Source organism: Oryctolagus cuniculus, chromosome 19, assembly GCF_051225735.1.
Source record: "Oryctolagus cuniculus isolate XC-2025 breed Fujian yellow rabbit chromosome 19, ASM5122573v1, whole genome shotgun sequence".
NCBI classification, from domain to species: Eukaryota; Metazoa; Chordata; class Mammalia; order Lagomorpha; family Leporidae; genus Oryctolagus; species Oryctolagus cuniculus.
In genome coordinates this window covers 25,920,454-25,947,030 of record NC_142885.1, presented here as the reverse complement: position 1 = coordinate 25,947,030, position 26,577 = coordinate 25,920,454, and the positions used below count along the sequence as shown (strand labels likewise).

The following is a 26,577-nucleotide window of genomic DNA, read 5'->3' as shown; positions in this document are numbered from 1 at the left end:
AGATATATAAAGGAACTCTGATTGCTTCATTATGATCTCATGTTCAGCCCTTGACCTGGAGTGCAACAGCAGATTGACAGTACCTCCAGGCCCACATGGAAAGGGGAAAGTGAGATAGTTATTAAAATAAGGGAGGGGGCATTTTGCTCAGACCAGTAGAAAAATCAAGGAAGATAGATAGGTAGACAAATTAACAGTGGTAATTATAGAAAGGTAGGTCTTGTGTGGAAATATAAATAACTCTCTTATCAATCAAGTCAATTTAGTAGCAGACTTTGTGACATTCTGTGCCCTTTTAGGAAGACAAGGGGAGGAAAGTGGCAGATAAACTAAAGAAATAGTGAATCCTGATTTTTGATATGCTAAATTGGAATAACATTGCAGGTAGCTTCAACAGTGCTTGCTCCTTCAAGGCAGAATCAAGCAAAGAAGCTGAGAAAGATGCTAAGGACAACTTTTCTTTTTGTCTTTGGTTACAAATGGTATGTTAAAGAAATATAATCCCCAACGCACACAGCTCTGATAGGATGAAGGGCATGTGAGTACCAGGCATTAAGTGCTATTATAGCCATTTACAAAGATAACACTAATGACCATTTCCTGTAGGAGTGAATAACATTGAATCCATTTCCCATGCTGCATAGTTGATTGTGTCTCTTACATCCAAGTTCTTCAGCTGATGCCTTCAAATAACTCACAGCAGGTGTTCTTAAACCAAGGTCAAGTATAGATTCTGTATTTCTGAGACAGTGAAAACTTAGTTAACCCACAGGGGTGGAAATCAAGATCTTTGCCTCATTGGTCCCTTACAGTACCTGCAGAGCTAACTCAATGCAGACCATTTGAGAAGGAAAAAAATTTAAATAAAAGATACCTTTGACAGCAATTATATAGCAGCTTTTGAAAGAATTCCATATGATTTACAAGCTTTAAAGGCAGTTTTTCAAAACATTCTCTTATGGCTGGTAAAGGTGAGAGGGTAGTAAGAAGATAGAAATAAGACAAGAGCCCTCTGCTTTCTTCCTCTTCTAAAAGCCTTTCCTTCATCAAAGGAACACATGGCTGCTGAGCAGCAGCTTACCATTTTTCCAGGGTCAGTTCACTTGTCCTGCTGCTCTAAACTCTGCTGAAAGCCAGCTCCTTGGGGAGCCCCAGCTGTTGGGGCTGGCCCCTCTTCAGTCTGCACACACTCAGAAGGAAATGTCCCTTGCTGAGAAGGCGGTGGTGTTGGGGGGAGAATCCATCTAATGTCAGGAAGTATCAATTAAATGTGGATGCCAATTAATTTAATTTATATTTCTGCATGAAAAATGTCATTCCATTATACATGCACTGGAAGGATGCCAGGAGCCCAGGTTAATAAATTACATCTCTACTGACATCATATGGAATCATAAACTAATCATTTACTTATTAAATGCCCACCTGTGCTTGGGGCTATACCTTGCAGAAATCCAGTTGAAATAAGATCTCTCCAGTAGGGCCTGTGCCTACCCTGTGATCATCTGACACACACCCTTGTGCTCCTCTTCTCCTAGCTTTAGGCCTGTCTCCTGGGAGCAACTCTAAAAACAAATAATCAATATTCAATTACCAGTGGTTCTGAATGGCTTCACTGGATAAATCAGGGAATGAACACTGAGGAAGTATACATAATCTCCACTTAATCAGGGAATTGGTCTGTTCCGGTTAACAGGTTCCCTGCCATAATTGATATGGATTCACATCAGCTGGTGGGGGGATGAAGGTTATGAAGCTCCCACTATGTGCCAGACTTGCTGCGTGTTTGATTTTGAAGCCTTATGGCAATCTGTCAAGGCGGGGATTATTCTCTCACCCTACTCCACCCCTGTTTTATTTTTATTTATTTACTTATTTTAAAAGATTTGTGCATTTGAAAGGCAACATGTCAGAGACAGAGACATATACACAGAGAGAGAGAGGGAGGGAGAGACAGAGAGAACTTCTATCCACTGGTTCCAGTATACACTAATGAAAAGGAGGTCAGATATATGGAGTATCAAGTAATTTGGAGGTTTGATATTTTCCACTAGTAAATATCATCTAACTGAATTTGGGTAAAATGCCCTTTGAGTAAGTCGAATAGACAGGGGCTTGGAATGGGGGAATTAATTATTGTTGTTGTCTCAAGGAAAAGAATCCCACTGTGGCAGGAAGAATATAATTAATGGGAGGTAAGCGCCAACAAATCACTCCCTAAAATATTAATGCTATCAAAGAACAGCTGGGTAATGAGAAAAACTTGACCCTTGGGGACTGCAGAGGCTGCTGTTGCAGAACTTTATGTACTTGTGATGTAATGAAATTCCTCTCCATGTTAACAGCAATAATACTAAGAAGTGTGGTTCTGGGAAAGTTATTAGCAGTAAATATCTCTTTGTAGCTTTAGCATCTTATCATAATTATTCCATCTTACTTTTGCTGTGATTCCAAATTACCTTTCCCCTTCAGTGCTTAGGATATATTTACAACATTAATAACACTCCTAAAAACAAAGTAGGGTAAAAAAAAAAAAAAAAAAAAACTCATTAAGCCTGGTAAGAACACTTTTTTTTTTTTTTGGTAAATAAAGACCCAGTACCTAAAAAAAATTCTGCAAAAACATTTTTCTATGTGTTTAAATTCTTTAAAACAATATAAACTGTCCCAAGAGTTGTTGGTTGATTAAAAAAAAAAGCCCTAACTTAATTTTGTTTTATTGAATAGCTTTTTATTGTCCCAAGAAACATTTATTTCTAAGAGAATACGGTTAAATATTTACAGTCCTATTGAACATGTTAAATGTGTTGGACATTTAGTTTTACAGGGCTATAAACCAAAGGATAATCCCAGCATTTAAAAATTAGAAGTCAGAAGCAATTCTTTAGTTGGAGTACACTTTAGCTTAGATTTCATAAAAGGAGCCATTTTATTCGAAGTTTTTTTTTTTTTTTTTTTTTTTTTTTTTTGACAAGCAGAGTGGACAGTGAGACAGAGACAGAGAGAAAGGTCTTCCTTTTGCCGTTGGTTCACCCTCCAATGGCCGCCATGGCCGGCGCAGCGCGCTGAACCGATGGCAGGAGCCAGGTGCTTCTCCTGGTCTCCCATGGGGTGCAGAGCCCAAGCACTTGGGCCATCCTCCACTGCCTTCCTGGGCCACAGCAGAGAGCTGGTCTGGAAGAGGGGCAACCGAGACAGAATCCAGCGCCCCGACCGGGACTAGAACCCCGTGTGCTGGTGCCGCAAGATGGAGGATTAGCCTAGTGAGCCGGGGCGCCGGCCTTTTTTTTTTTTTTTTTTTTTAAAGAATCTCTAGAACAGACTGGACCATCTCTAAGCTGCTGGTGTGACAGGCACTCGCTGTTGCACGCTGGCATCGCTAGTGCGCAGCCCATTTGGTTTCACTCACTTCGCCAGCATCTGCATCAGGGACAAGGGTACTCAGCGTGTTTGACAAATAGAGCCACGCCGAACACATTCACACATCCCCATAAACGATAAGAGGTAGCTCATGGTGCAGCAAAAATAAATTCTTTAATTTGGCCCAGGTTTCACATAACACCAGTCCATAAGGCAGTTACGCCTCTAAAGGATCAGTGCCCGTGCAAATAGCACATGGAGGACACATCATTTAAAGAAATGTGTTTCTTTGCCCGAACAGAAGTTCAGATCTGCTCAATTGTCATTCATTTTGTTCTATGTCCTTTAGGGGCGCAAACCGCGAAATCAGGCCCAGTTCGGGTGCGCGAGCCTTGGCTGGCGGAGGGGGCGAGAGGCGCGCAGCATAGGGTGGGCAAGGGGGGGACGGGGTGTGAACGTGGGAATACCGTCCCTTTCTTCTGGGAACCATGGTGACACAGGTGGAAAGCTCAGTGATAATGTTGCCGACGCGTAAATATCCTGTTGTGAGTCCCAAACCCCGAGAATCGGTGTCCCAGGAACGAGGAGACAGAAGATCCGACAAACTTCAGTCACCGCGTGGACACACGTGGAATCCCGCAACCTCGACCTCAGTGCGCACGCTTGTCTGGGCTGGGTGAGGGCTGGGGTGTGTGCTGGTGAGGTCCCAGTCCTGCAGGTTTAGCGTTGGGTCCTGGGGGAGCGTGATGGGCGGGGGTGACAGGGGTAGGCCGAGGACCGCAGGTGAACCAGAGAGCGCAGAGGCCCCGCAGCGCTCGCCGCGCCGCCATGATTAGCTCCATTCGCGACACCGGGGAGGGCGGACTCTCTCTTCACCCTCGTCTCCTCCTCCCTCTTCTCCCTCTTCCTTTTTAAGGGACGCCTCGCTGGCAGAGCTGTCAGCAGCTGGGAGGCCATTTGCACTTGGCCGCGGCAGTCTGACTCCAGCTCCTGTAACAGGCAAGGGCGGGGGCTGGGCAGCCGCACGTGGGGAACAAATTCTGCCTCCTTCGGGCTCCTCTTGGGACCAGGCTACAGGCACAAGTCGGGACGCAGTGTGGTCCTGGACTTGGCAGCCCTCGCCCTACTAGATGGCTCCCGTGAGGAGTGGGGAGGGAGGTGGCCAGGGGGGATCCGCGCGCCCCTCGTGCCCCTCGCGCCCCTCGCGCCCCTAGCATGGTGAGCCTGGCAAAGGGCGGCAGCAGCAGCCTCAGCGGCAGCCTCTGCCAGCACCTCCCATGGTCCCTCGCCAACTCGCACCCGTGCACCATGCAGACCCCCTGCCTGCGGAGTCCTCAGCGCAGCCCCTGTTGCCTCTCCGGCCACCGCTAGCCTCAGAGGGAGCGGTCAGCCGCCCGTGCCATACCCCGAGGGAGGCGGAACTGCGGTGCCAGGAGGCAGTCCCAGCTCAGCCCTTCGCTCTCCAGCTGCGTGTGTCCCCCTTCCCCGCTGCCCAGGCATCCAGCGGCGATGGGGGCGATGCTGGCTCTCTGCCTCCTGGGCTGGCTGCCCTGGGGCCCTGCGGGTGCCCAGCAGTCTGGCGAGTACTGCCGCGGCTGGTTGGCCGTGCAGGGCAACTACCACGAGGGCTTCCAATGCCCGGAGGACTTCGACACGTTGGACGCCACCATTTGCTGAGGCTCCTGAGCGCTCCGCTGCTGCTGCGCCGCGGCGGTCGCCAGGCTGGAGCAGGGCGGCTGCACGAAAGACCGCGGCGAGCTGGAGCACCCGGGCATCACCGCGAATAAACGCGAAGCCCTGGGGAGAAGTCCCCAGCAGGCACGCCGCAAGCGTCCGAGTGCTCACCGGGGAACGCGCAGGCCTCCCAGGGTCTGTGCGCAGAGTGCACGCATCAGCCAGGTGAGGGGAATCAAGGGAGGAGTGGGTGGTCGCGTTTTCGGGCCAGGAGGCCTTGTTCCTTTGCAGTCCCTCTTCTCGCTACAGGCGAGTTTACAGGTGTAAACTCCTGGTCCTCGCTGTCCCTCGCGGGGACTCGCGAGGGACAGCGAGGACCAGGAGTTTACACCTGATGGTCCGGTCCGGGAGAGGACGCTGGAGGTCCGGGGAGGAGGGCGGTCGGGTAGCATTAGAGTATGGGTGGCTTTCTGGGCGGCGAGGGGCCAACGTGGTGCCAAGGGCGTGGCAGCGCGGCTGTGGCCCCGCTGCGCTAAGCAGCTTCAACCTCTTTCTTCTTCTTTTCTTTTCTTTTCTCTCTCTCCTCCCTTCCCTCCTCCATCTCTCTCTTTCTTCCACCATCCCTGTAGCGTTTTTAAGCCACTGCTCCACTCTTCTGACTTCCTTTCATTTCTCTGCATGGAATGACTCTCCCCAGCCCACCCCCTATTGTCACTCCTTTCAGCAACACCCAGGACTTGGAGGTTGAGATTTAGAAACTGGGGTCGCAGGGGCCTCCCCGCCCCCTATTCTCGCGTCGAAAAACACGGGTCAAATTTCCGTTCACTTCAGAGGGGAATAAATCACGACCCCAGCACAGGAAATTTACACCTTGAAAAAAAAAAGTTTCCACCTCAATCGGACTGTCAGGGAAACCCCTCAGCGCTCCAGGCCACGGTTTTACGGTCAGGAACTTTATGTACTTGGGATGTAATGAAATCCCTCTCCATGTTAACAGCAATAACACTAAGAAGTGTGGTTCTGGGAAAGTTATTAGCTGAGCCCAGAGCGGGGCGGCAGGAGAGGGGCGGAGGGGGAGGGCGAGGGAGGGTCGCCGGGGCCCCAGCCTGAAGCCAGGGAGGGTCCCGGGAAAGGCTGTCGGCCTCGCTGAGGAGGCCCTCCTCCCAAATTGCTGCCTCCGAGGAAAGCGGAGCCAGCCCTCTGCGGGTCCACCAGGCTCTCAAGGGAATGAATTGCGGGAGTCCGGGAGTCCAATCTGGAGGATTTGGAGAGTGGTTTCTGGAGAAATATGCTCAGCGGAAAGTAGGGGACTCTGGTGGCTCTGCCCTGTTAGAAAAACGCAGTGGCTCCGCCAGTGGGGAGCGCGTTCCTTCCCGCAGAGGGGAGCTGCTGGGTTTGCAGCCAGGACTGCCTCTGGGGCCTCCCCTCTCTCCTCTCTCGGATGCTGGAGAGACAGCAGGGAAGAGGAGCGGTTTCCCTCTCCCCGAGGCTGGGATCAGGCGCCCTGAGGTTCTGTCGCTTGCCAAGGGTGTAACCTTGGGCAAGTTGATTCGCTGGCCCTGGCCTGCTTGTTGATTAAATGAGTGTGTGAGTGCTTGGCGGGGCACGGCATGAGGGCCGCCATTCACCTCCCTTGCCTTGCTCCACAGTGCCATTAACCGCGGGAGAGTGGGTGGCCGGCAAGGGCTTAGACCTGGGAGTCACCTGAGGTTGTAGGCTACCTGTCAGCCGCTGGCTGTGTTTTTGGAAAAGTCAAAAAAGCCGGTGGGTAAGACAGCTTAGCATGTCCTTTTAACAGGCTCTCCATGGCACTTGAATCAGATCATGAAAGAGCCAGGTGCACAGTAGGACTTTAGTCAATGCAGGTTTTCTCTTCTCCCTGAGCTGGAGGCTGCATCCCATCGTGGCTGTATCAGAAGGGGAGAGACATGGAGAACTGAACCGGGTCGGGGTGGGGGATGCCAATGGGGTGGGAAATGTCTGTCTAGTAGAGAAAGAGAAATGTTCTCAGAGCTGTTGGAGCCTGGGCTGCGGACGCCAACAGTGGTAATACTGAGCCTCCTCCTCCTTCCCCTCAGTTGCCCAGGCAGAGCCTAGGCTTGGGAGACCATGATGCAAACACTTGTGTGTCTGTTTTTGCCTTGTAGGGCCCCTCTACATCCCCTTCCTCATCGTCGGCTCCATCTTCATTGCATTCATTATCCTGGGCTCTTTAGTAGCTATTTATTGTTGCACCTGTTTGAGACCCAAGGAGCCCTCACAGCAGCCAATCAGCTTCTCACTCTGCAGCTATCAGAGACCCTGCCCATGATCTTGACCTCCAGGAGCCTCAGGACACTTTACAGATGATCCAGCACAGCCACCAGCTCCAGCTCCACAGGTGGCTCCATCCTTAGATTCTCCTTTGCCAGGATGGAGCCAAGCTGCCTGGTGCCCTCACCTCCCCCGCCTTACACCACAGGCCACCCAATCCACCTGACGCAGCCATCTGGTTTCCTGGTGTCACCTCAATATTTCACTTACCGCCTTCAACAGGAGCCCCCACAGCCTGGGAAGAACTGTCCAGACTTCAGCTCCAGTTGACAGGTCATGGCCATGAATTCAGCATGTAGTAAAGTGGCAGACAGGTGGAGTGATGCTTCCAATGTCAAGTGCTTTGCTGAGGGAATTTCTCGTGTAATTGACCAACTTCTTGGCAGAAAGTGGTAAGAAAACACAGCACTTTCTAGTCTTGCGGTTCCTGACTACAATCACAGAATGTCTGGCTTGGCAGATGTTGACTATTGCATTTCAACCCATGCTACTTCTATTCAAAATATGCAACAATTTGACTTTGAAGTCACAAATTGACTGAAAATGTTTTACTCGACAATTTAGCTGCATAGTGCTTAGAAAAGGGCTACATGATCCTTTTTCACATCAGTTGTTTATGGAGTTATAATACAAATGTACATAAATGAGTAAAGAAAAATACCTAATTGTTATTATCAAAGGATCAGTTAAAAATTAACTATGAAGTAAACTTGAGAAATCAGTGAATAACCTATTTATATCTTTTGGAGTAACCTAATAATATTAGCATTTGGGAACATTAACTTTTTAAATTAATAAGTAAATTTTGTTTCAAATATTATTTTCTTTCAATAATTCAAAGTTTCAATAACCACAGGAGGAGCTTCAAGTTTTATGTACTCATATATTCGTTCATTGCAACACAGTTTCTATATAAAGTCATTTCCCCAACCCACCTGAGGGAATATTTATTGCAGACTTTTTGGTCAGCAACATTTAGTGTTTAAATGAAAGTTGAACAGTTGGGTCTTAAAACATTTATTTATAAAATGAGCTATGTATAAATGTAAAAGTTAATAATTTAATGTATTTACTACACTGACAGTACTAATTATTTAGTAATCACACTGTAATTTCTATGTTAATGATAATTGTGGAGTTCAAAGTCCAGCTATTGGTGTAATCATCTAATATTACATATCTCAAGGGCCACTGAATTTCATGCCTGATGATTATGTATGTATTTGGGCAAATATCCTGCTGGGTTAGAATAAATAAAATATGTTTTTATGAACTGTATTTGAATTTCAGATCAAAGCACTTCATTTTATCTCCTGAGAGATATTGTTTGTTATTCAATAAAAAGAAATGTCTTTACCTCTTATCTTGAGATTAAGTTTTTCTCCAGCAGGGCTTAGGAGAGCAGCAGAGGAATTGACATTTTCAGGCAGTCTCAGTCTGAGGGCTGTATGCAGCCCTTGGACAAGTCCTTTGGCCTGTAGAGTTTTAGCAAAGTGACACTGCTTGTAAGAATCTAGATTTCTGGCTTCTTGTGACATGCAGAAGGGGTGGCATGATGGGTCATTCACTGCCATGGGGTCAAGCCAACCTTCTTCAGTCAGGGCAGGCTTCCTGCCTGGTCTTCCCCTACCTGGCCCACCTGGCCCCTGCAGTGTGGCCTGGGAGTGCAGGTTTAAATGAATTCATACTATCACATGTCTTCCTCAGTGGTTCTTTCTGAGCACAATTGGGCAAGGATTGAAGTTGGATCTCAGAGAGTGGCTTTATTTTCTACATGAGGGAACAAGTTCAAAGATTTGCTCAGTCTAATGGCTCTGACTTCCAGTCTCTTGCTTTCTTCCACATCCACATGGGGTCTGGTTCCCAGGTATCTCAAATTACTCTGGATAATTCAGGAAGGAAATGGTGGGTGTGAGAGGGTGGTCACACTCCTACACCATCAGACTGATTTTATCTGTTTGCTGTGTACTGCTTGTTTTTTCAGTTTTAAGTTCACCTTTATTGAGCTCTTATAATGGGCTGAGCACTCTTCTAATTATTTAGATATACTAACTTATCCCCCAAACAACCTCAGCAGGGTGGGATTATAATTCCTATTGTACTCTACCCTTAGCATGGATTTTAAGATTTTGAGTTTTTCTGGCTCTGTCTCTGAAAAGAGGAGTAGCTTTTGAGTATTGTCTTTCTCACCCCTTCTTCTCTTTAAAAAAAAAACAGACAATTTTATTTTTTTTTGGGGGGGGGTTCTTTTTTACATTTTAGAAAAAGAAGAAACACCACATAATCACACAAGGCCTCTAAGACTTCTGTTAGTTAAAGAATGAGTTGAGATAGACTTCCTGGATTTCATTCTCTTAGGCCCTTTAGCAAAGAGCCCTTACTAATTTAAGTTTTCTATCCTCCTTCCTCTATCTTCTTTGCCGAAATCTGAGTATACAGAAATATTCCTATATATTTCAATTTACAAGTTTTAGAATCTGTATAGTTTGTATGTAATTACAGACCCTTTCTATGGAAAGCTCAGTAATTTTTATTAAAATATTGCTATTGTTCATGTAAAAAATGAAAAAAATTATTTAGTGAAACTGACAGTGTGAATTTAGAATGATTAATTATTTGATATCATGTTCTCACTTAGGAGAACCTGCAGGAAAAAAGGTGATAGTTAGTTGCTTCTCCTTGCCCATGCTCAGCTTTGTCTTACTTCCTCCCCCCGATGCTAACATAACATCCCTATAGTAAGTTCCTCTCTGCCAGCCTGATCTGGGAGTGCAAGTTATTCTTGCCATCTCATCTATAGTGCAGTGCACTGCCTTGGACTATGTCTTGAAAGCACTATCATTTTTAGGGTTAGTAGGAATTGTTTTATGTAGAGTGAAGACTGATAAGATGTATAGCACAGCTTTTTAATTTGGGAGCCCCTGTTGTTCAAATGTGTGTACCTTTGCAGTTGTACAGTTATCAGATTCTAATATCTATCGGTTGTGCTTGATAGACAGGTCTTAAATTGTATATTTTTTGAATAAGTTTATATACTTTCTTGGAGATCAGTGTGAAAATATCAAGAAATCAGGATAGTCATTTATTTTAATACTCCCTGAAAGCATTCATTTGATGTTAGTGGGACCGTTAACTTGTCACCGAGCAGGACTATAATTAAAACTAAATTGAAAATGGTTTGTGGCATCTATGTGTTTAATCCTGGTTAAAGATAATTCTTCACAATGCTTATTTGTATTCAACACATTAACCAGTTGTAAAACACAGAACTTTATCAATAGTAGGCAAATAATTTCAGGATTCCTATATAGAAAAGACTATAAAGTCATAATTTGGGAAGCAGTGTTTCTTTATGAAACAGCTCTCAAGTTGCTTGTAAAGCTAACCTAATTAAAAAGATATATAAATGTTCTTGAAAAAAAAATTGAATGGTTCCTAGAGAAAATTCTGGCATGACAGACCCCTATTTAGAAAATTACTTAAAAGAAAAACAAAAAGCCAACCATTTAAATGTTCTTTAAATGATTGGAAGGTCATACAGCAAATAAAAGAAAAATACTTACTGAAGAAGATCTTCTAAGAATCAGTAACAGCATGGAGATCCAGTGGTTTTTCAATCCAGAACTTCTCTCTCTCTCCTGTCAGTGAAATGGGAACTCTATTTCAGACATGTGGAGTCAAGAGCATGAGGCTTCCTCTCCCAGCAGTTGGTTGGTGAGTATTCTGAGTGTGACAAGACATGCTCATTTTTTCTCCTTTCCCAGGTACCTGCTGCTGGTCATATGTTATAGTTGAGTGCAACTGAGAGGTAGGTTTCTGACCTCATTTGTTGATGGGGGCTCTACATTGTGCATAAGAACACTTAGATACCATCATCAACTGCATGTAATGTTTACAACAGGCAGATTTCTCAAAATAGTAGATTTCTGGTTGCTGTGGATTGGAGGGATGAGCATGAGCATATAGTTAAGAAAGAGTAGGCCGGCTCAACAGGCTAATCCTCTCCCTTGTGGCACCGGGTTCTAGTCCCGGTCGGGGAGCCGGATTCTGTCCCGGTTGCCCCTCTTCCAGGCCAGCTCTCTGCTGTGGCCAGGGAGTGCAGTGGAGGATGACCCAAGTGCTTGGGCCCTGCACCCCATGGGAGACCAGGCTAAGTACCTGGCTCCTGCCATCGGATCAGCGCACCAGCCGTGGTGGCCATTGGAGGGTGAACCAATGGCAAAGGAAGACCTTTCTCTTTGTCTCTCTCTCTCACTGTCCACTCTGTCTGTAAAAAAAAAAAGAGAGTTACAAGGCACTAAATTTGGGGGAGTTTTTTACTTTAACAAAATTGGCAACTTCTTTACACAAAAGGCATAATTTCCATCTTTTAAAAATGTTTTCAAAATTATATTTAAGTTACACAATTTCATGTATCTTCAGCATAGTGATACTTCCCACTCTTCCTTCCCTCCCAACCATGCTTAAACACTTCTTCCTCCTCCCTCTCATATTACCACCCTTAATATTTTTTGACAGGCAGCATTAGACAGTGAGAGAGAAAGAGACAGAGAGAAAGGTCTTCCTTCTGTTGGTTCACTCCCCGAATGGCCACTATGGCTAGCGCGCTATGCCGATCTGAAGCTAGAAGCCAGGTGCTTCCTCCTGGTCTCCATGTGGGTGCAGGGTCCAAGCACTTGGGCCATCCTCCACTGCCTTTCTGGGCCACAGCAGAGAACTGGACTGGAAGAGGAGCAACTGGGACAGAATCCAGTGCCCCAATCAGGACTAGAACCTGGGGTGCCAGTGTTGCAGGCAGAGGATTAGCCTAGTGAGCCACGGCGCCGGCCTCCACTCTTAATTTTTACAAAGATGTATTTTCAGCTTACATACTGATTGTATAGTTAACCCTACACTAAGTAAGAGTTCAACAAACAGTATGAAAAAAAAAAAAAAAACACTGCTCCTCAACAAGAACTGCAATCATCAAGTTTCAAAATGCCTATTTCACTCCAATACATTACATTTTGGGCACTTTATTAGTTATCCCAGGTTGGGAAAAACATATGATATTTATGTCTTGGGGATGCACTTATTTCACTAAATATAATGGTGTCCAGATGTATCCATTTTGTAGCAAAGGACAGGCTTTCTTTTTTTTATAACTGAGTAGTGATCCATAGTGTATATATACCATAATTTCTTTATCATGTCATCAGTTGATGGACATCTGGGTCAACGCCATATCTTAGCTATTGTGAATTCAGCTGCAATCAACATGGGGGTACAGATAACTTTCATATGCTGATTTCATTTCATTTGGGTAAATTCCTAGAGTGGAATCACTCTTCATCCATTGCGATAACAATATGGTTTTTTTTTTTCAATTTGTTAATGTGATGTATCACATCACATTTATTCATTTGAGAATGTTGAAACATCCCTATATATAAGAGATAAACTCCAGTTGGTCTGGATGAATGATCTTTCTGATGTGTTGCTCAATTAGCTAATATCTTTGAGGATATTTGCATCTATATTCTGCATGGATATTCATCTATAGATCTCTTTCTCTGTTGTTTCTTATTCTGGTTTAGGAATGAAGATGATGCTGGTGTCATACGAGTTTAAGAGGTTTTCCTCTTTTTCAATTGTTTTGAATAGCTTGAGAAGAATTGGAATTAGTTCTCTTAAAATGTCTTGTAGAATTGAGTAGTAAAACCATCCAGCCCTGGGCTTTTCTTTATTGGGATGGTTTAATTAGTGATTCAGTTTCTGTCTTGGTTATTGGTCTGTTAGATTTTCTGTCTTCATACTCAATTTAATTAGATAGTATGTGTGCAGAAATGTATGCATTTCTTCAGGACTTTCAAATTTATTGGCATATAGCTCTTTGTAATTTGTCCCAGTGATTCTTTTTATTTCTATATTATCTATTTTTATATTTCCTTTTTCTGATTTTATTGAATTGGATCTTTTCCTTCTTTTATTGGTTAGTTGGCCCAGTGGTGTATCAATTTTGTGTATTTTTTCAAAAAAATCAGCTCCTCATTTCACTGATCTTTTAATTTATTTTGCTGGTAGAGTTATAGAAAGTGAGAAAGAGGGAGACAGAAAGAAAGATCTTCCTTCTGTTGGTTCACCCCCCAAATGGCCGCTACGGCTGGAACTGTGCTGATCTGAAGCCAGGAGCCAGGAGCTTCCTCTCAGTCTCCCATTTGGGTGCAGGCGTCCAAGCACTTGGGCCATCCTCCACTGCCTTCCCAGGCCACAGCAGAGAGCTGGACTGGATGAGGAGCAACAGGGACTAGAACCTGGCGCCCATATGGGATGCCAGCGCCACAGGCAGAGGATTAACCAACTGAGCCATGGTGCTGGCCCTCACTGATCTTTTGTATTTTTGTTTCAATTTTGTGTATTTCTTCTCTAATTTTAATTATTTCTTTTCTTCTACTAACTTGGGGTTTGGTTCATTGTTTTTCTAGGTCCTTGCGATGCATTGACAGCTCACTTATTTGGTGTCTTTCAATTTCTTATTTAGGTTCCAATTGCTATAAATGTCCTTCTCTACACTTCCTTTATTGTACCCCATAAATTTTGATATGATGTATTGTACTCTTTGATTCTTTCCAGAAATATTTTGATTTCTTCTATGACCTACTATTCATTCAGGAGCATGTTGTTCAGTCTCCATTTGTCTGCGTATGTCCTAGAGATTCTTAAATTGTTGATTGCCAGGTTCATTCCATTGTGGCCAGAGAAGAAGCATGGTAGGATTTAAATTGTTTTGAATTTTCTGAGACTTGCATTATGGCATAGCATATGGTCTATCCTAAAGTTCCATGGACTGGTGAGAAGAATGTATGTTCTGCTACTGTGAGATGGAAAGTTCTGTAGATATATTTTAGGTCCATTTGGTCTACAATATTGATTAACTTTGTTGTATCCTTGCTGATTTTTTTGTCTGGTGATCTGTCCATTGCTGAAAGTGGAGTATTGAAGTCCCCCACTACTATTGGATTGGAGTCTATATCTCTCTTTAGATCCCTAACATTTCTTTTAAATATCCAGATGCCCTGTAACTGGGTACATATACACTTATTATAATGATATCTTCCTGTTGAATTGTTCCCTTAATTATTACATAGTGCCCTTCTTTTTCTCTTTTAACAGTTTTTGTGTTAAAATATATTTTGTCTGATATTAGGAGGGCTATATCAGCTCTTTTTTAGTTTCCATTAGCATGGAATAACTTTGTCCATCCTTTCTGTTTCAGTCCACATGTATCTTTGTTGGTGTTTCTTGTAGGCAGCAAATACATGGGTCTTGTTTTTCAATCCATTCGGCCAGTCTGTATCTTTTAATTGGAGAGTTGAAGCCATTTGCATTCAAGGTGCCTATTGATAAATAACAACTTAGCCCTGCCATTTTTCTCCCTTTTTTAAAAGATTTATTTATTCTCTTGAAAGTCAGAGTTACACAGAGAGAGGAGAGGCAGAGAGAGAGAGAGAGAGAGAGAAAGAGAGAGGTGTTTCATCTGTTGGTTCACTCCCCAGTTCGTCGCAATGGGCCGAGCTGTGCCGATCCAAAGCCAGGAGCCAAGAGCTTCTTCTGGGTCTCCCACTTGGGTGCAGGGGCCCAAGGACTTGGGCCATCTTCTACTGCTATCCCAGGCCACAGCAGAGAGCTGAATCAGAAGAGGAGTACCCGGGACTCGAACCAGCACCCATATGGGATGCTGGCACTTCAGGCCAGGGTGTTAACCTGCTCTGCCACAGCACGAGCCCCAGCCCTGCCATTTTTCCATGAATATTCCTTTTTTTTTTTTTTTTTTACTTTTGACAGGCAGAGTGGACAGTGAGAGAGAGAGACAGAGAGAAAGGTCTTCTTTTTGCCATTGGTTCACCCTCCAATAGCCGCCACGGCTGGCACACTGCGGCTGGTGCACCACACTGATCTGATGGCAGGAGCCAGGTGTTTCTCCTGGTCTCCCATGGGGTGCAGGGCCCAAACACTTGGGCCATCCTCCACTGCACTCCTTGGCCATAGCAGAGAGCTGGCCTGGAAGAGGGGCAACTGGGACAGAATCCGGCTCCCTGACCGGGACTAGAACCTGGTGTGCCGACACTGCAAGGTGGAGGATTAGCCTATTGAGCCACAGCGCTGGCGAATATTCCTATTTCCTATTGTTTATTTTGGATTTCCTTTGTACTTTTACTAGGACATTTTATGTCTTCACTTTATTTCATATTGATGACCCTGTTTCTGTGTTTCTGTGTGTAGCACATCCTTAAACATCCTTCATAAAGCTGAACAAGTGGGGTGAAATTTTTTCAATTTCTGTTTAACAGGGAAGGTCTCTACAGTAATTGTAGAATTATTTAATCATTTGTCCATCTCTAAATGTTTTTGTTTCTAAGTTGTAGGATTTTCTTATATGCAATATATCTCCAATAATGATATCTTCTGTAATATGAATTGTAAAGACTTTTCCCATTAAATGGATTCCTTTTTCACTCTTATAGTGCTTTTTGTTGTGTATAAGTAGTTTTAATTTTATACAATTCCTGTTGCAGTTTTCTTTTGTTGCTTTTGAATCATTAATATTATATAAATAAGTTACTACAACCCTATTTTATTATATAAAATAAGTTTCTCCCTTTTTTCTTAACATTTTAAATCCAAAATTAAAATTTGATATCATAACAAATTATTAAAATATTGTCATTTATTTAGAGAGCAATATTCAAATTAAATTTCATACATTTCCAGTTAGGGTGGCATCCTTTGCTACTACTAGCTTTTTCAGTGTTTTAAATATGCCACGTTTATTGGCTCAATAAGCCTTGGCCAGCCTACATTCAAAGGGCAGTAGTTTCCACCTCAGATGTGAGAGTCACAAAGACATTCTGGCCTCCATGTATCTACCACAATTGTCATTGTTATTTTGTATTTTTGTTTCATTCAACACAAATTCTTTGTGGTTTTTTACCCATAGATTATATAGGTTATTTGAGTTTTAAATACCCAAGGCTTCCGGGCTTCTATTTTTTTATTGACTTCTTTTTTAAAATTTTTTAGAAAGCTTTCATTTAATTAATATAAATTTCATAGGTACAGCTTTAAGAATATAGTGGTTTTTTCCCCCATACCCACCCTCCCACCCCCACTGTCATCCTACCTCCTACTCCCTCCCCATCCCATTCTTCATTCAGATTCATTTTTAATTAACTATATATGCAAAAGACCACTTCTATACTTAAAGATTTCAACAATTTGTACCACTCACACACAACATATAAAGTACTGTTTGAAAACAAGGTTTACAGTTACTTCTCACAGTACAACAAATTAAGGACAGAAGTCCCACATGGGGAGTAAGTGCACAGTGACTCCTGTTGTTGATTTAACAATTGACACTCTTATTTATGACCTCAGTGATCACCCATGTGTCTTTTGTTTCATGTCATTTGATACTTTCTTTTGGTCACCTTAATATTTACAATTGTTATATCATTCAGATATATGATTCATTTATTTCCATGAAAAGTCTTAATAACATTTGCCAATTTTAGAGTAATCTATAGAGATAATTCTACAGCTACACTTCAGGAATAAAATGTGACTTTCAAACCATTAAAGATGAGTATGAAGATTACAAGAGAAATTGCATCCAGGGCACATCATAGAGCATTGTAATTTAAGAGTCTTGGACTGTCAAGAAATTTTAGAAACAATAAAAGTGAATGGGTATGTGGCCTGGCAGTTAAGTCACAAGTTGGGATGCCCACATATAATATAGTGCCTCAATTTGAGCCCTGGTTCTACTCCAGATTCTGGCCTTGTAATATCAGACATCCTGGGAAGCAGCAGGTGATGGATCAAGTATTTTTTTTTAATTTAAAAATAGTATTTTATTGACATCTTCCCTGAACAGCAGAGAAACCAAAGGACACTATGTCATTTTACACGGTGAGGTCCATATTCCAATATCTCATGCTGTGGCCACCAAGCACCTGAACATTTCTTAGGCTTCACAAACCCCTGTTTGTCCAAAGTTGGCATTTGTCAATTTGTAACAGATAAATGAGGAAGCAACCATTTAAGAGACTGGGCCAAGTTCTAGTGATGGTCTTGATGTGGATCTCATGTAGGTAAAATAATAAACCATGAGCTAAATACACCCTTAAAGGGGCCAGCCACTGTTTTGGCACAGTGGATTAAGCTGCTGCCTGTGACACTGGCATCCCATATGAGTGCTAGGTTTGAGTCCCAGCTGTTCCATTTCCAATCTGGCTCCCTGTTAATGCTCCTGGGAAGACAACAGAAGATAGCCCAAGTGCTTGGTTCCCTGACACCCATATAGGAGACCTGAATGAAATTCCAGGCTCCTGGCCTTGGCCCGGTCCAGTCCCAGTAGTTGTGGCCATCTGCAGAGTGATCCAATGGATGGAAGATTTTTCTCTCTGTGCGTCTCTATCCTCTCTCTCTCTGTAACTCTGCCCCTCAAATAAGTAAAATGAATCTTTTCAAAAAATGTATGTTTTTAGCATAGGGCAGAAGCAGCAGCTACTGTGATATCAGGTAGGTCTGGGAAGGAACTCTGAAAATTAAAATAGAATGTACTCATAGGATGAATTGGTATTATCAGTAGAAACAGAGCATGTTTTTCAAAATAGCAGATCATGAAAGAAATCAAGGAAATAAAGTTCCAGAGGGTCTGTTCCATATCTACATATATGTAGTTTTTTGTAACTTTTGTTATTTTTTTTGACATAATTTAAAACTTAACAGAAAAAAGTTCCAAAAAACTCCTGTATATCAAATTTCACCAAAGTAAATTTTTTGGAAATTTGCTTTAGATTCTTTCTGTATATACAGACATATACCTATGTACACATTTGTTTGTTTGTTTTTACTTTTTCTTTTTTTCTTTTTTTTATTTGACAGCAGAGTGGACAGTGAAAGAGAGAGACAGAGAGAAAGGTCCTCCTTTTCCATTGGTTCACCCCCCAATGGCCACTGCAGCCGGCACACCACGCCGATCGGAAGCCCGGAGCCAGGCACCTGCCTCTCCTGGTCTCCCATGCTTGCGCAGGGCCCAAGCACCTGGGCCATCCTCCATCACCCTCCCAGGCCACAGCAGAGAGCTGGACCAGAAAAGGAGCAACCAGGACAGAATCCGGCGCCCTGACCAGGACTAGAACCCGGTGGTGTGCGGGCGCCTCAGGCGGAGGATTAGCCTATTGAGCCGTGGCACTGGCCCCTATGTACACATTTTAAAAGTCACTTGATTGGGACTGGCACTGTGGCATAGCAGGTAAAGCTGCCGCCTGCAGTGCCGGCATCCTATATGGGCACTGGTTCAAGTCCTAGCTGCTCTACTTCCAATCCAGCTCTCTGCTGTGGCCCGGGACAGCAGTAGAAGATGGCCCAAATCCCTGGGCTCCTGCACCCAGTAGGAGACCCGGAGGAAGCTCCTGGCTCCCGGCCCCAGGTTGGCACAGCTCCGGCCATTGCAGCCATTTGGGGAGTGAACCAGTGGATGGAAGACCTCTCTCTCTCTGTCTCTGCCTCTCTGTAACTCTGTCTTACAAATAAAAAAAAAAAATAAAAAATAAAAATCACTTGATAGAAACTAGGAGACACAGGGCTCTTTACCCCTAAACATTTCATATTGTGTATTTCTTAAGAACAAGGACATTCTCTGAAATAACCACAGAATAATTATCAACATCAGGACATTTAAAATTAATACTCTTCATTCACATTTTTAAAATCACTCCACTAGTGTTCCTTATAGTGATTTTTTTCTTCATCCAATATGCAATCCAGTGTCATGTCTTTATGTAAGGATTTCTTTATTTGAAAGACAGAATGACAGAGAAGGATAGAGACAGGGAGAGATCCTCCATGTGTGGCTGGTTCATTCCTCAAATGATAACAGCCAGGGCTAGGCCTGGCTGAAGCCAAGAGCCAGAAATTCCATCCAGCTCTCCCACATGGATGGCAGGGACCCAAACACCTGAGCCATCATCTGCTGTTCCCCAAAAGTCACATTAGCGGGAGCTGTATCACAAATGGAGTAGCTACGATTGAAACTGGCACTCCAATGTAGGATGCACGCCCATCTCCAGGATCATATTTTACATCTGACATTTCTTTTTAGTCTCTTTTAAATCTTACCCTTCATTTTTCTTGACCTTCACACTTTTTGAAGAGTATTAGGTCAGTTATTTTTTAGAATGACCTTCAGTTTAGGTTTAATTGATTGTTCCTCGTGATTAGGTTCAGTGTGTACATTTTTGGAAAGAATACCATAAAAGAAATATTGTGTCTTTTTGAGTGCATACTATCAGGAGACACATGATTTAGTTTCTCCCAATATTGGTGGTATTAACTTTGTTCCTTGGCTATGGTGTGTTCATTAGGTTTCTTCACTATAGTTTCTATCCCCCATTGTTATTAGTAATATGTAGGAATACTTTGAGACCATGTTTCTCATTAAATACTTTGTTTCATCCACCAGTTTTAGCATTCACTACTTTTTCTTTTTTAAAATATTTATTTATTTGAAAGGCAAAGTTACAGAAAGAGGGGAAAGAAAGACCTTCCATCTGCTCATTCATACCCAAATAGCTGCAACAGCTGGGGCCGGGCCAGGCCCAAACCAGAAGCTTCACCCAGGTCTCCCACATGGGTTCAGGGGCCCCAGCACTAGGACCATCCTCTGCTGCCCTCCCAGGCTCATTTGCAGGGGGCTGGATTGGAGGTGGAGCAGCAAGGACTCAAACCAGCACCCATATGGGACACTGGTGTTAGAGGGAGAGCTCAACCCGCTACATCAAAATGCTGGCCTCCATTCACTACATTTTCTAACTCCATCATTCTTTCCCTATAATCATCTCTCAGTATCCATGGAGAATTGATTCTAGGACCTCCCAGAGATGCTCAAGTCCATGTACATCCTTTCACATACTTTAAATCATCTCAAAGTCACTACAATGTAATCACTATATAAATGATTGTAACACTACTGTTTAGGAAATGATGGTAAGTAAGTTTGTACACACTCTTGTGTAGGCACAATTGTTTTTCTGAATATTTTCAATCTGCAGTTAGCTGAATCCACAGATGCAGAACTCACAGATACAGAACCCATGGATACAGAAGACTGACTTTATATTAGCTGACATGATATTTTAAGGAAAAACTTTCCCTTTTCCTCCATATATTATTACTATATAACTCAATTTTTTTATTTTGATGAGTTAAAAATCTATTATTATCCTGAGGTCAGCACTGTGGCACAGCAGTTGAAGCCACCACCTACAGCACCAGCTTATCATTTGGATGCCAGTTCCTGTCCTGGCTGCTCCACCCCTGATCCAACTTCCTGGCAATGTCCTGGAAAAAAGCAGCAGAAGATGGTCCAAGCACTCAGGCCCCCGCTACCCACATGGGAAACCCATTTGAAGCTCCTGGCTCCTAGCTTTGGCTTGGCCCATCCCTGGCCATTCTAGCCATCTGGAAAGTGAACTGTCAGATGGAGGATGTCTCTAACTTTCAAATAAATGAATAAATATTTTTTAAAAAATCTATTACTATCCTATATTTCAATGCTAAAATTATCTCAGAGTGGACTGTAGGAGTCTCTTCAAATTAGCTCTTGTACTCATTTTGCATTCCCTTATTTTCTGATGCAGTAAGGTATTTCCCACTGTATGTTTTTCTACTGTAATCATTCACCTTTTTCTTCAACTGATTTTTGAATATTGATTTCTTCCTGTGACTGTTACTTCATTTTGTAGAATTCTTTTAGTTGTTTGTAGATTCCTTTGGATTTTCTAAGTAAATAATCATGTTATCTGTAAATAGAAATGTTTTTTACTTCTTTCTTTCTCTAATCCTTCTACTTTTTACTTCTGCTTGCCTTATTATATTGGCTAGGACCTCTAGATCAGTATCACAGAGCAGTGGTTAGAGCAGCTGTCCTTTACTTGTTACTGATCTTAAGTGAAAACATTAAATATTTCATGATTAAATTTGAAGTTACCAGGCAGGCATTGTGGCTTAATGAGTTTAGTCAGCATTGGGATGCCTGTATCCCATGTCGGAGTACCAGCTGGAGTCCTTGCTACTCCACCTCTGATCCAGATCCCTGTCAGTGCTCCTGAGAAGCAGCAGATGATGGCTCAAGGACTTGTGTCCCTGTTTCCCACGTGGGAAATCCAGATGGGATTCCTGGCTGCTGGCTTTGGCCTGACCCAGCCCCGGCCACTGTGACCACCGGGGAGTGAACCAACAGATGGAAGATCTCTCTTTTTCCCTGTCTCTCCCTCTCTCTGTCTTTCAAAGAAAAAATCTGCAAACAATTTTTTTGATGTTAACCATAGCTTCATAAATGTTCTTTATCAGTCAATCCACATATTTTGAATTCTGGAACCTCAAACAGGAAAACCTATGCCCTCCTCACCTTCCCACTCCCAATTAAAACTAGTATGACTTTCATACTGTGAAAAGAATTTCATGATAAAGCTAATAAGCTAGAATCACTCACATCACTAACTTGCATATATATACATAAACACTTTAAGTGGCTGCAAAATATCCATGTTTTATGGATAAACCATTACTTTTTTGCTTTGTGATTTCTATATGAGTAGATGGGAGTAGAGAATAATATAGTGTTATACAAAGTTACAAACATACATCTAAGTACTTCAAAAACCTCAGAGCTTCCTTCACCCTGTTCCCAAAGAGAACAAATGCTTTTCAGAAACCCTTAGCAACTGAAATTAGTATTAGCCCAACTTCCTGATATCAAGGATATATATTCTAAGGAGCAAAGCAATTCAAGTATACTTTGATATGTAATAAATTCTTTTTCTTACCATTCAGAACTGATCTTAGTTTGTCCCTTGTCTTCATCTGAAGTAGACATGTTACAAGTGTGAGTTTATGTAGGCCTGCTCCAGTAGTCTGATAGTGTGACCAGTAGTGTGGTTACTGGTCATGCACAGAACCCCAGTAACTCCAGTTTTGCCACTACTAGAGAGATCTTTGCAAATGAAGAAAATGAGTAGTGCAGTAGAAATCTTGGTAGCTCCAGTGAAAAAAAGAAAAAGGAAAAACTACAGTGATAGAGTTTAAGTGAAAGGAGTCTGATTAGAGTAAGCACAACAAAATACAGGGCTATCGTCACAAGCTAGCAGGCTTATAAGGGTCTTGGTGGTAATTTATTTTCCCCTTTCTCCTTTACTGTAGGCTATCATTCCAAAACTTTTCTTGATAAGAAATTACTTTGATTCCTCTAGTTTTATTCCTCTAGCTATTGGGGAGGGACTGCTAAATCAAAGAAATCACTAGTGGAACAGGGAGTTTAGGTAGCAACAGCACTTAAAGTCTTTCCAAGTAAGCAGCAGGGAAGTAAGCTACATCTCAAGGCCTTAGTCAGTTTAAGACATATTAACTGAACACCAGCCATGGGTATGGTTCAGTAATGGAGCCCATGATACTTGGCTGCTGTGCTTCCTAAAAGCAGTGGTGGAAAGCTTATGGGATATAACAAGAAGATTGGTTGCAACACTAACCCAAAGGTAGTTGACTTCATTATAGCTTAAAATTGTAGCACTTTGGGCTTCAGATGATTCCACTTCTTCCTCAGTTCAGATCTGGTGCTATCAGAAGCAAAGATGTAGTTGATGGATTCATACAATAAATCCCACACCTGAGACTGGGTCAAATTAAATGTTTCAGCTGCCAGCCAGTACTCTTGAGAAAGGTATGTTGCAAAACACCTTTATGATTGGTACAGATCACAGAAGGATGTGCAATGCTGTACCAGAATCTGAAATGATGCTGGTCCTAAGATGGAACTGTCTGACTTTTGATGTTTGAGGTCAAACACAGTTCCAGAGTTATCTGATATTGCCTCACAAAGTCCACCAGATCCAGGGATCCTCCCTCAGAAGAGTTGAGGAAAGTTCCATGCCCAATTCTATCAGGAAGTAGGTCCAGGAACATTTGGGTTTCTTTTCCTTGGTTTGGGATCTCTGAAAGATGCAACGCCAACTTCAGACCTGCATTTTTAGCTTCTAAAAGAGGTTCCAAGAAGTCTTCTGCTCGTCCTATAGTAGGGTCTCCACTAAGGTCAAGGCCAAGAACTACATCCTCAGTAGAAAGGAAGAACTCCTCCGCAAGTTTAACAGTCTCCTTGGCAACTGAAGGGCTGCCTCTTCTGCCGATTGCTATCAAATACCTAACATCGATGTCTAAGTTTTCTTGTTTGGACTGTTTTATACCCTCAAGTATAGATTCCACATAACTCTTTTTAGTCATTCCAATAGCATTTTCTCTTCTGGGAGTTCTCCTTAGTTCCAGGTATTTGACACCATCATCCGAAAATTCTTTAATGACATCTTTTGTGATCATTAGAATATCTTCAGGACTAGTAGTAAGCTGATGAATTATCTGAAACATCTGGAAACATTCTTCAAGAGTTCTTTTCTTTCCTTTATCAATCATAGTCATCTCATCATGGATTTTAAAGTCTGGCTTCTTGGCTATTAACTTCTTCATGGTATTAGAACTAATGGATCCATTCAAGTGGGCATGAAGTTCCACTTTTGGTAGTAGTTCCAAGTAAAAGTCTGTCTTCCATGACTGTTGCTGTTCCTCCACCTCCACCATGATTGCAGTAGGGAAAAAATGGTTCTTCTCCACTCTTACTCTTGGTGTGCAAAATACAGTGTATTTCAATCAGTAAATTCTGTGGTCCTGAATTTTCTTCAGATTATTTCACTTCCACATATTTTGATGAGATGAGCTCACTAGGTACGTCTGGGCTCAGCTTCACCTGGAGATTTTGCAACTATGAGGCTCTAAACATGTTTTCTCTTCAGACTGAAAAGCTGGTACAGAAAAATGACAAGCGGCACTCCCCTAACACACATGTCACAGGGGTAGCAGGCTGTCTTCCCGGCAGAACCAAAAAAATGTCAATTGCCCTCATATTTTAGCACAAGCTACCCCTTCCTGAGCTCATTGGCACCGCCAGATCAAGTATTTTGATTCATACCACCTATATAAGAGATCTGGATTGGGTTCCTGACTTCTGGTTTCAACAGGTTCATTCCCAGTTCTTTTGCACAAATGGGAAATGAACTAGTGTAAGGGAGTTCTGCTTCCGTCTTCTCTCTACATGGCTCTGTCTCTCCATTTGCCTCTCAGATAATAAAGAGCAGGAAAGACAACAAATTTGCCTCACTTAAATTGCATGCATTCTTACAAAATTTCCATTAAGAATGTATACTTAAATATAGGCAAAGATGCTTAGTGTTTCAAAGGAATCCATTTGGAAACAGTATTTAGAAATTCAATATAAATATGTTTTGGTAATGAATATGGTCAAGATATCTTGTAACTCCATTCAGGCCTATGTAATGCAGATAGGGCATAAAGCCTACCCATTCTCTGGTAATGTTAGAAATGTAACTCTAGTACCTATTAATACACATATAATTATTAATAAACAAACCCTTAGTAATATGTATTTCACTGCTTACAGAAGTTGTATAGTGGATACACTAAATGTAAGGAAGGAAGTCAGTATGGGGAAATGTCAGCCAGATTTTTAAAGCTATGCATATCTGTGGGATACCATATGATGTTTCATTACATGTATCCATCCATGTTGGTGCATTTAACTTAACACAATGGACTCCAGTTTCCAGCGTTTTGCTGCAAATGACAAGACTTCATCCCTTTTATGACTGAGTAGTATTCCAGTGTGTTTATGTACCATATGTTCTTTTTCCATTCACTTGAAAATGAAACTCCATTGATTCCATATTTAGCTACTGTGAATAGTGCTGTAACTCTCTGATACAATTATTTTATGTCTTTTAGATATTTACCCAATAGTGGGATTTCTGGATCCTAATTATAAAGAAATTGTCAAAATTTATTCTGAATCTCTGCTAAATGTATAGATAGGAATTATATATTACTATAGTGTTAATAATTTTGTGACTATTTTAAAATTTAATTTATGTAAGTGATATTGCATATCTTTTCATTTGATTATTGCTTATAGCCCTTGACTATTTTTCTACTGGATTATGGTATTTTTAATTTTTATTTGTTTAACTTTTACAAATTAGTAGAACCATTAAGCCTTAGACTATGATGTAAGTTAACAATCTTATCTCCAAAATATACTTATTAAATTAAAAACAAAAAGAAATTCTGACAGTTTTCCATAGTTGCTAAATAATTTACATTACCACAGACATGTGTGAGTTTCCAATTCACCACATCTTTGCTTGCATTTATACTTTCTGTCTCTTTAATGATAGCATTTGAACAGTGTTGAGGTGATATCTCATTGTGATTTCCATTTGAATTTCTATTTTGACCAGTGATAGTTGACCAGTGAGCATTTTTCATGTGTTTCTTGGGGATGTGTATATCTTCTCTTGAGAACTGTCTGCTCATGTCATTTGCCCATTTCTTCACTGGATTATTTTTACTCATGAGCTTTTGTTTCCCATATATTCTTTTTTTATCTTTTATTTAATGAATATAAATTTCCAAAGTACGACTCATGGGTTACAATGGCTTCCCCCCATACCATCCCTCCCACCCACAACCCTCCCCTTTCCCACTCCCTCTCCCCTTCCATTCACATCAAGATTCATTTTTGATTATCTTAATATACAGAATATCAGCTTAGTATACCTTAAGTAAGGATTTCAACAGTTTGCTCCCACACAGAAACATAAAGTGAAAAATAATAGATGATTTTTTTTAAATGATGATGAAATCAGATCAGACCTATTGTCATGTTTAATCCCAGTGAGAGTCAAGTTGGGAATTGATAATTTCTTCTACTTTTTTTTTTTTTACAGAAGATCAGTTTAGTGTACATTAAGTAAAGATTTCAATCATTTGCACCCCCATAGAAACACAAAGTGAAATATACTGTTTGAGTACTCGTTATAGCATTAAGCCTCAATGAACAGCACATTAAGGACAGAGATCCTACATGAGGAGCAAGTGCACAGTGACTCCTGTTGTTGACTTTACAAATTGACACTCCTGTTTATGGCATCAGTAATCTCCCTATGCACCAGTCATGAGTTTCCAAGGCTATGGAAGCCCCTTGAGTTCTCCGACTCTTATCTTGTTTAGACACGGTCATAGTCAAAGTGGAGGTTCTCTCCTCCCTTCAGAGAAAGGCACCTCCCT

General features: G+C 42.1%; 1 protein-coding gene and 1 pseudogene across 1 annotated transcript; one reads left to right on the top strand and one right to left on the bottom strand.

Moving 5' to 3' along the window:
* Positions 1-3,848: 3,848 nt before the first annotated feature.
* On the top strand, positions 3,849-7,985 carry LOC149120433 (uncharacterized). The gene is made up of 3 exons (XM_089320792.1): positions 3,849-4,036; positions 4,594-5,259; positions 7,182-7,985. Exons 1-3 carry the CDS (start codon positions 3,849-3,851, stop codon positions 7,381-7,383), a joined length of 1,056 nt encoding a protein of 351 aa, XP_089176918.1. The 3' UTR covers positions 7,384-7,985.
* Positions 7,986-22,889: 14,904 nt separating this feature from the next.
* Positions 22,890-24,018, bottom strand: LOC149120432 (N6-Methyl-AMP deaminase pseudogene; annotated as a pseudogene).
* Positions 24,019-26,577: the final 2,559 nt, after the last annotated feature.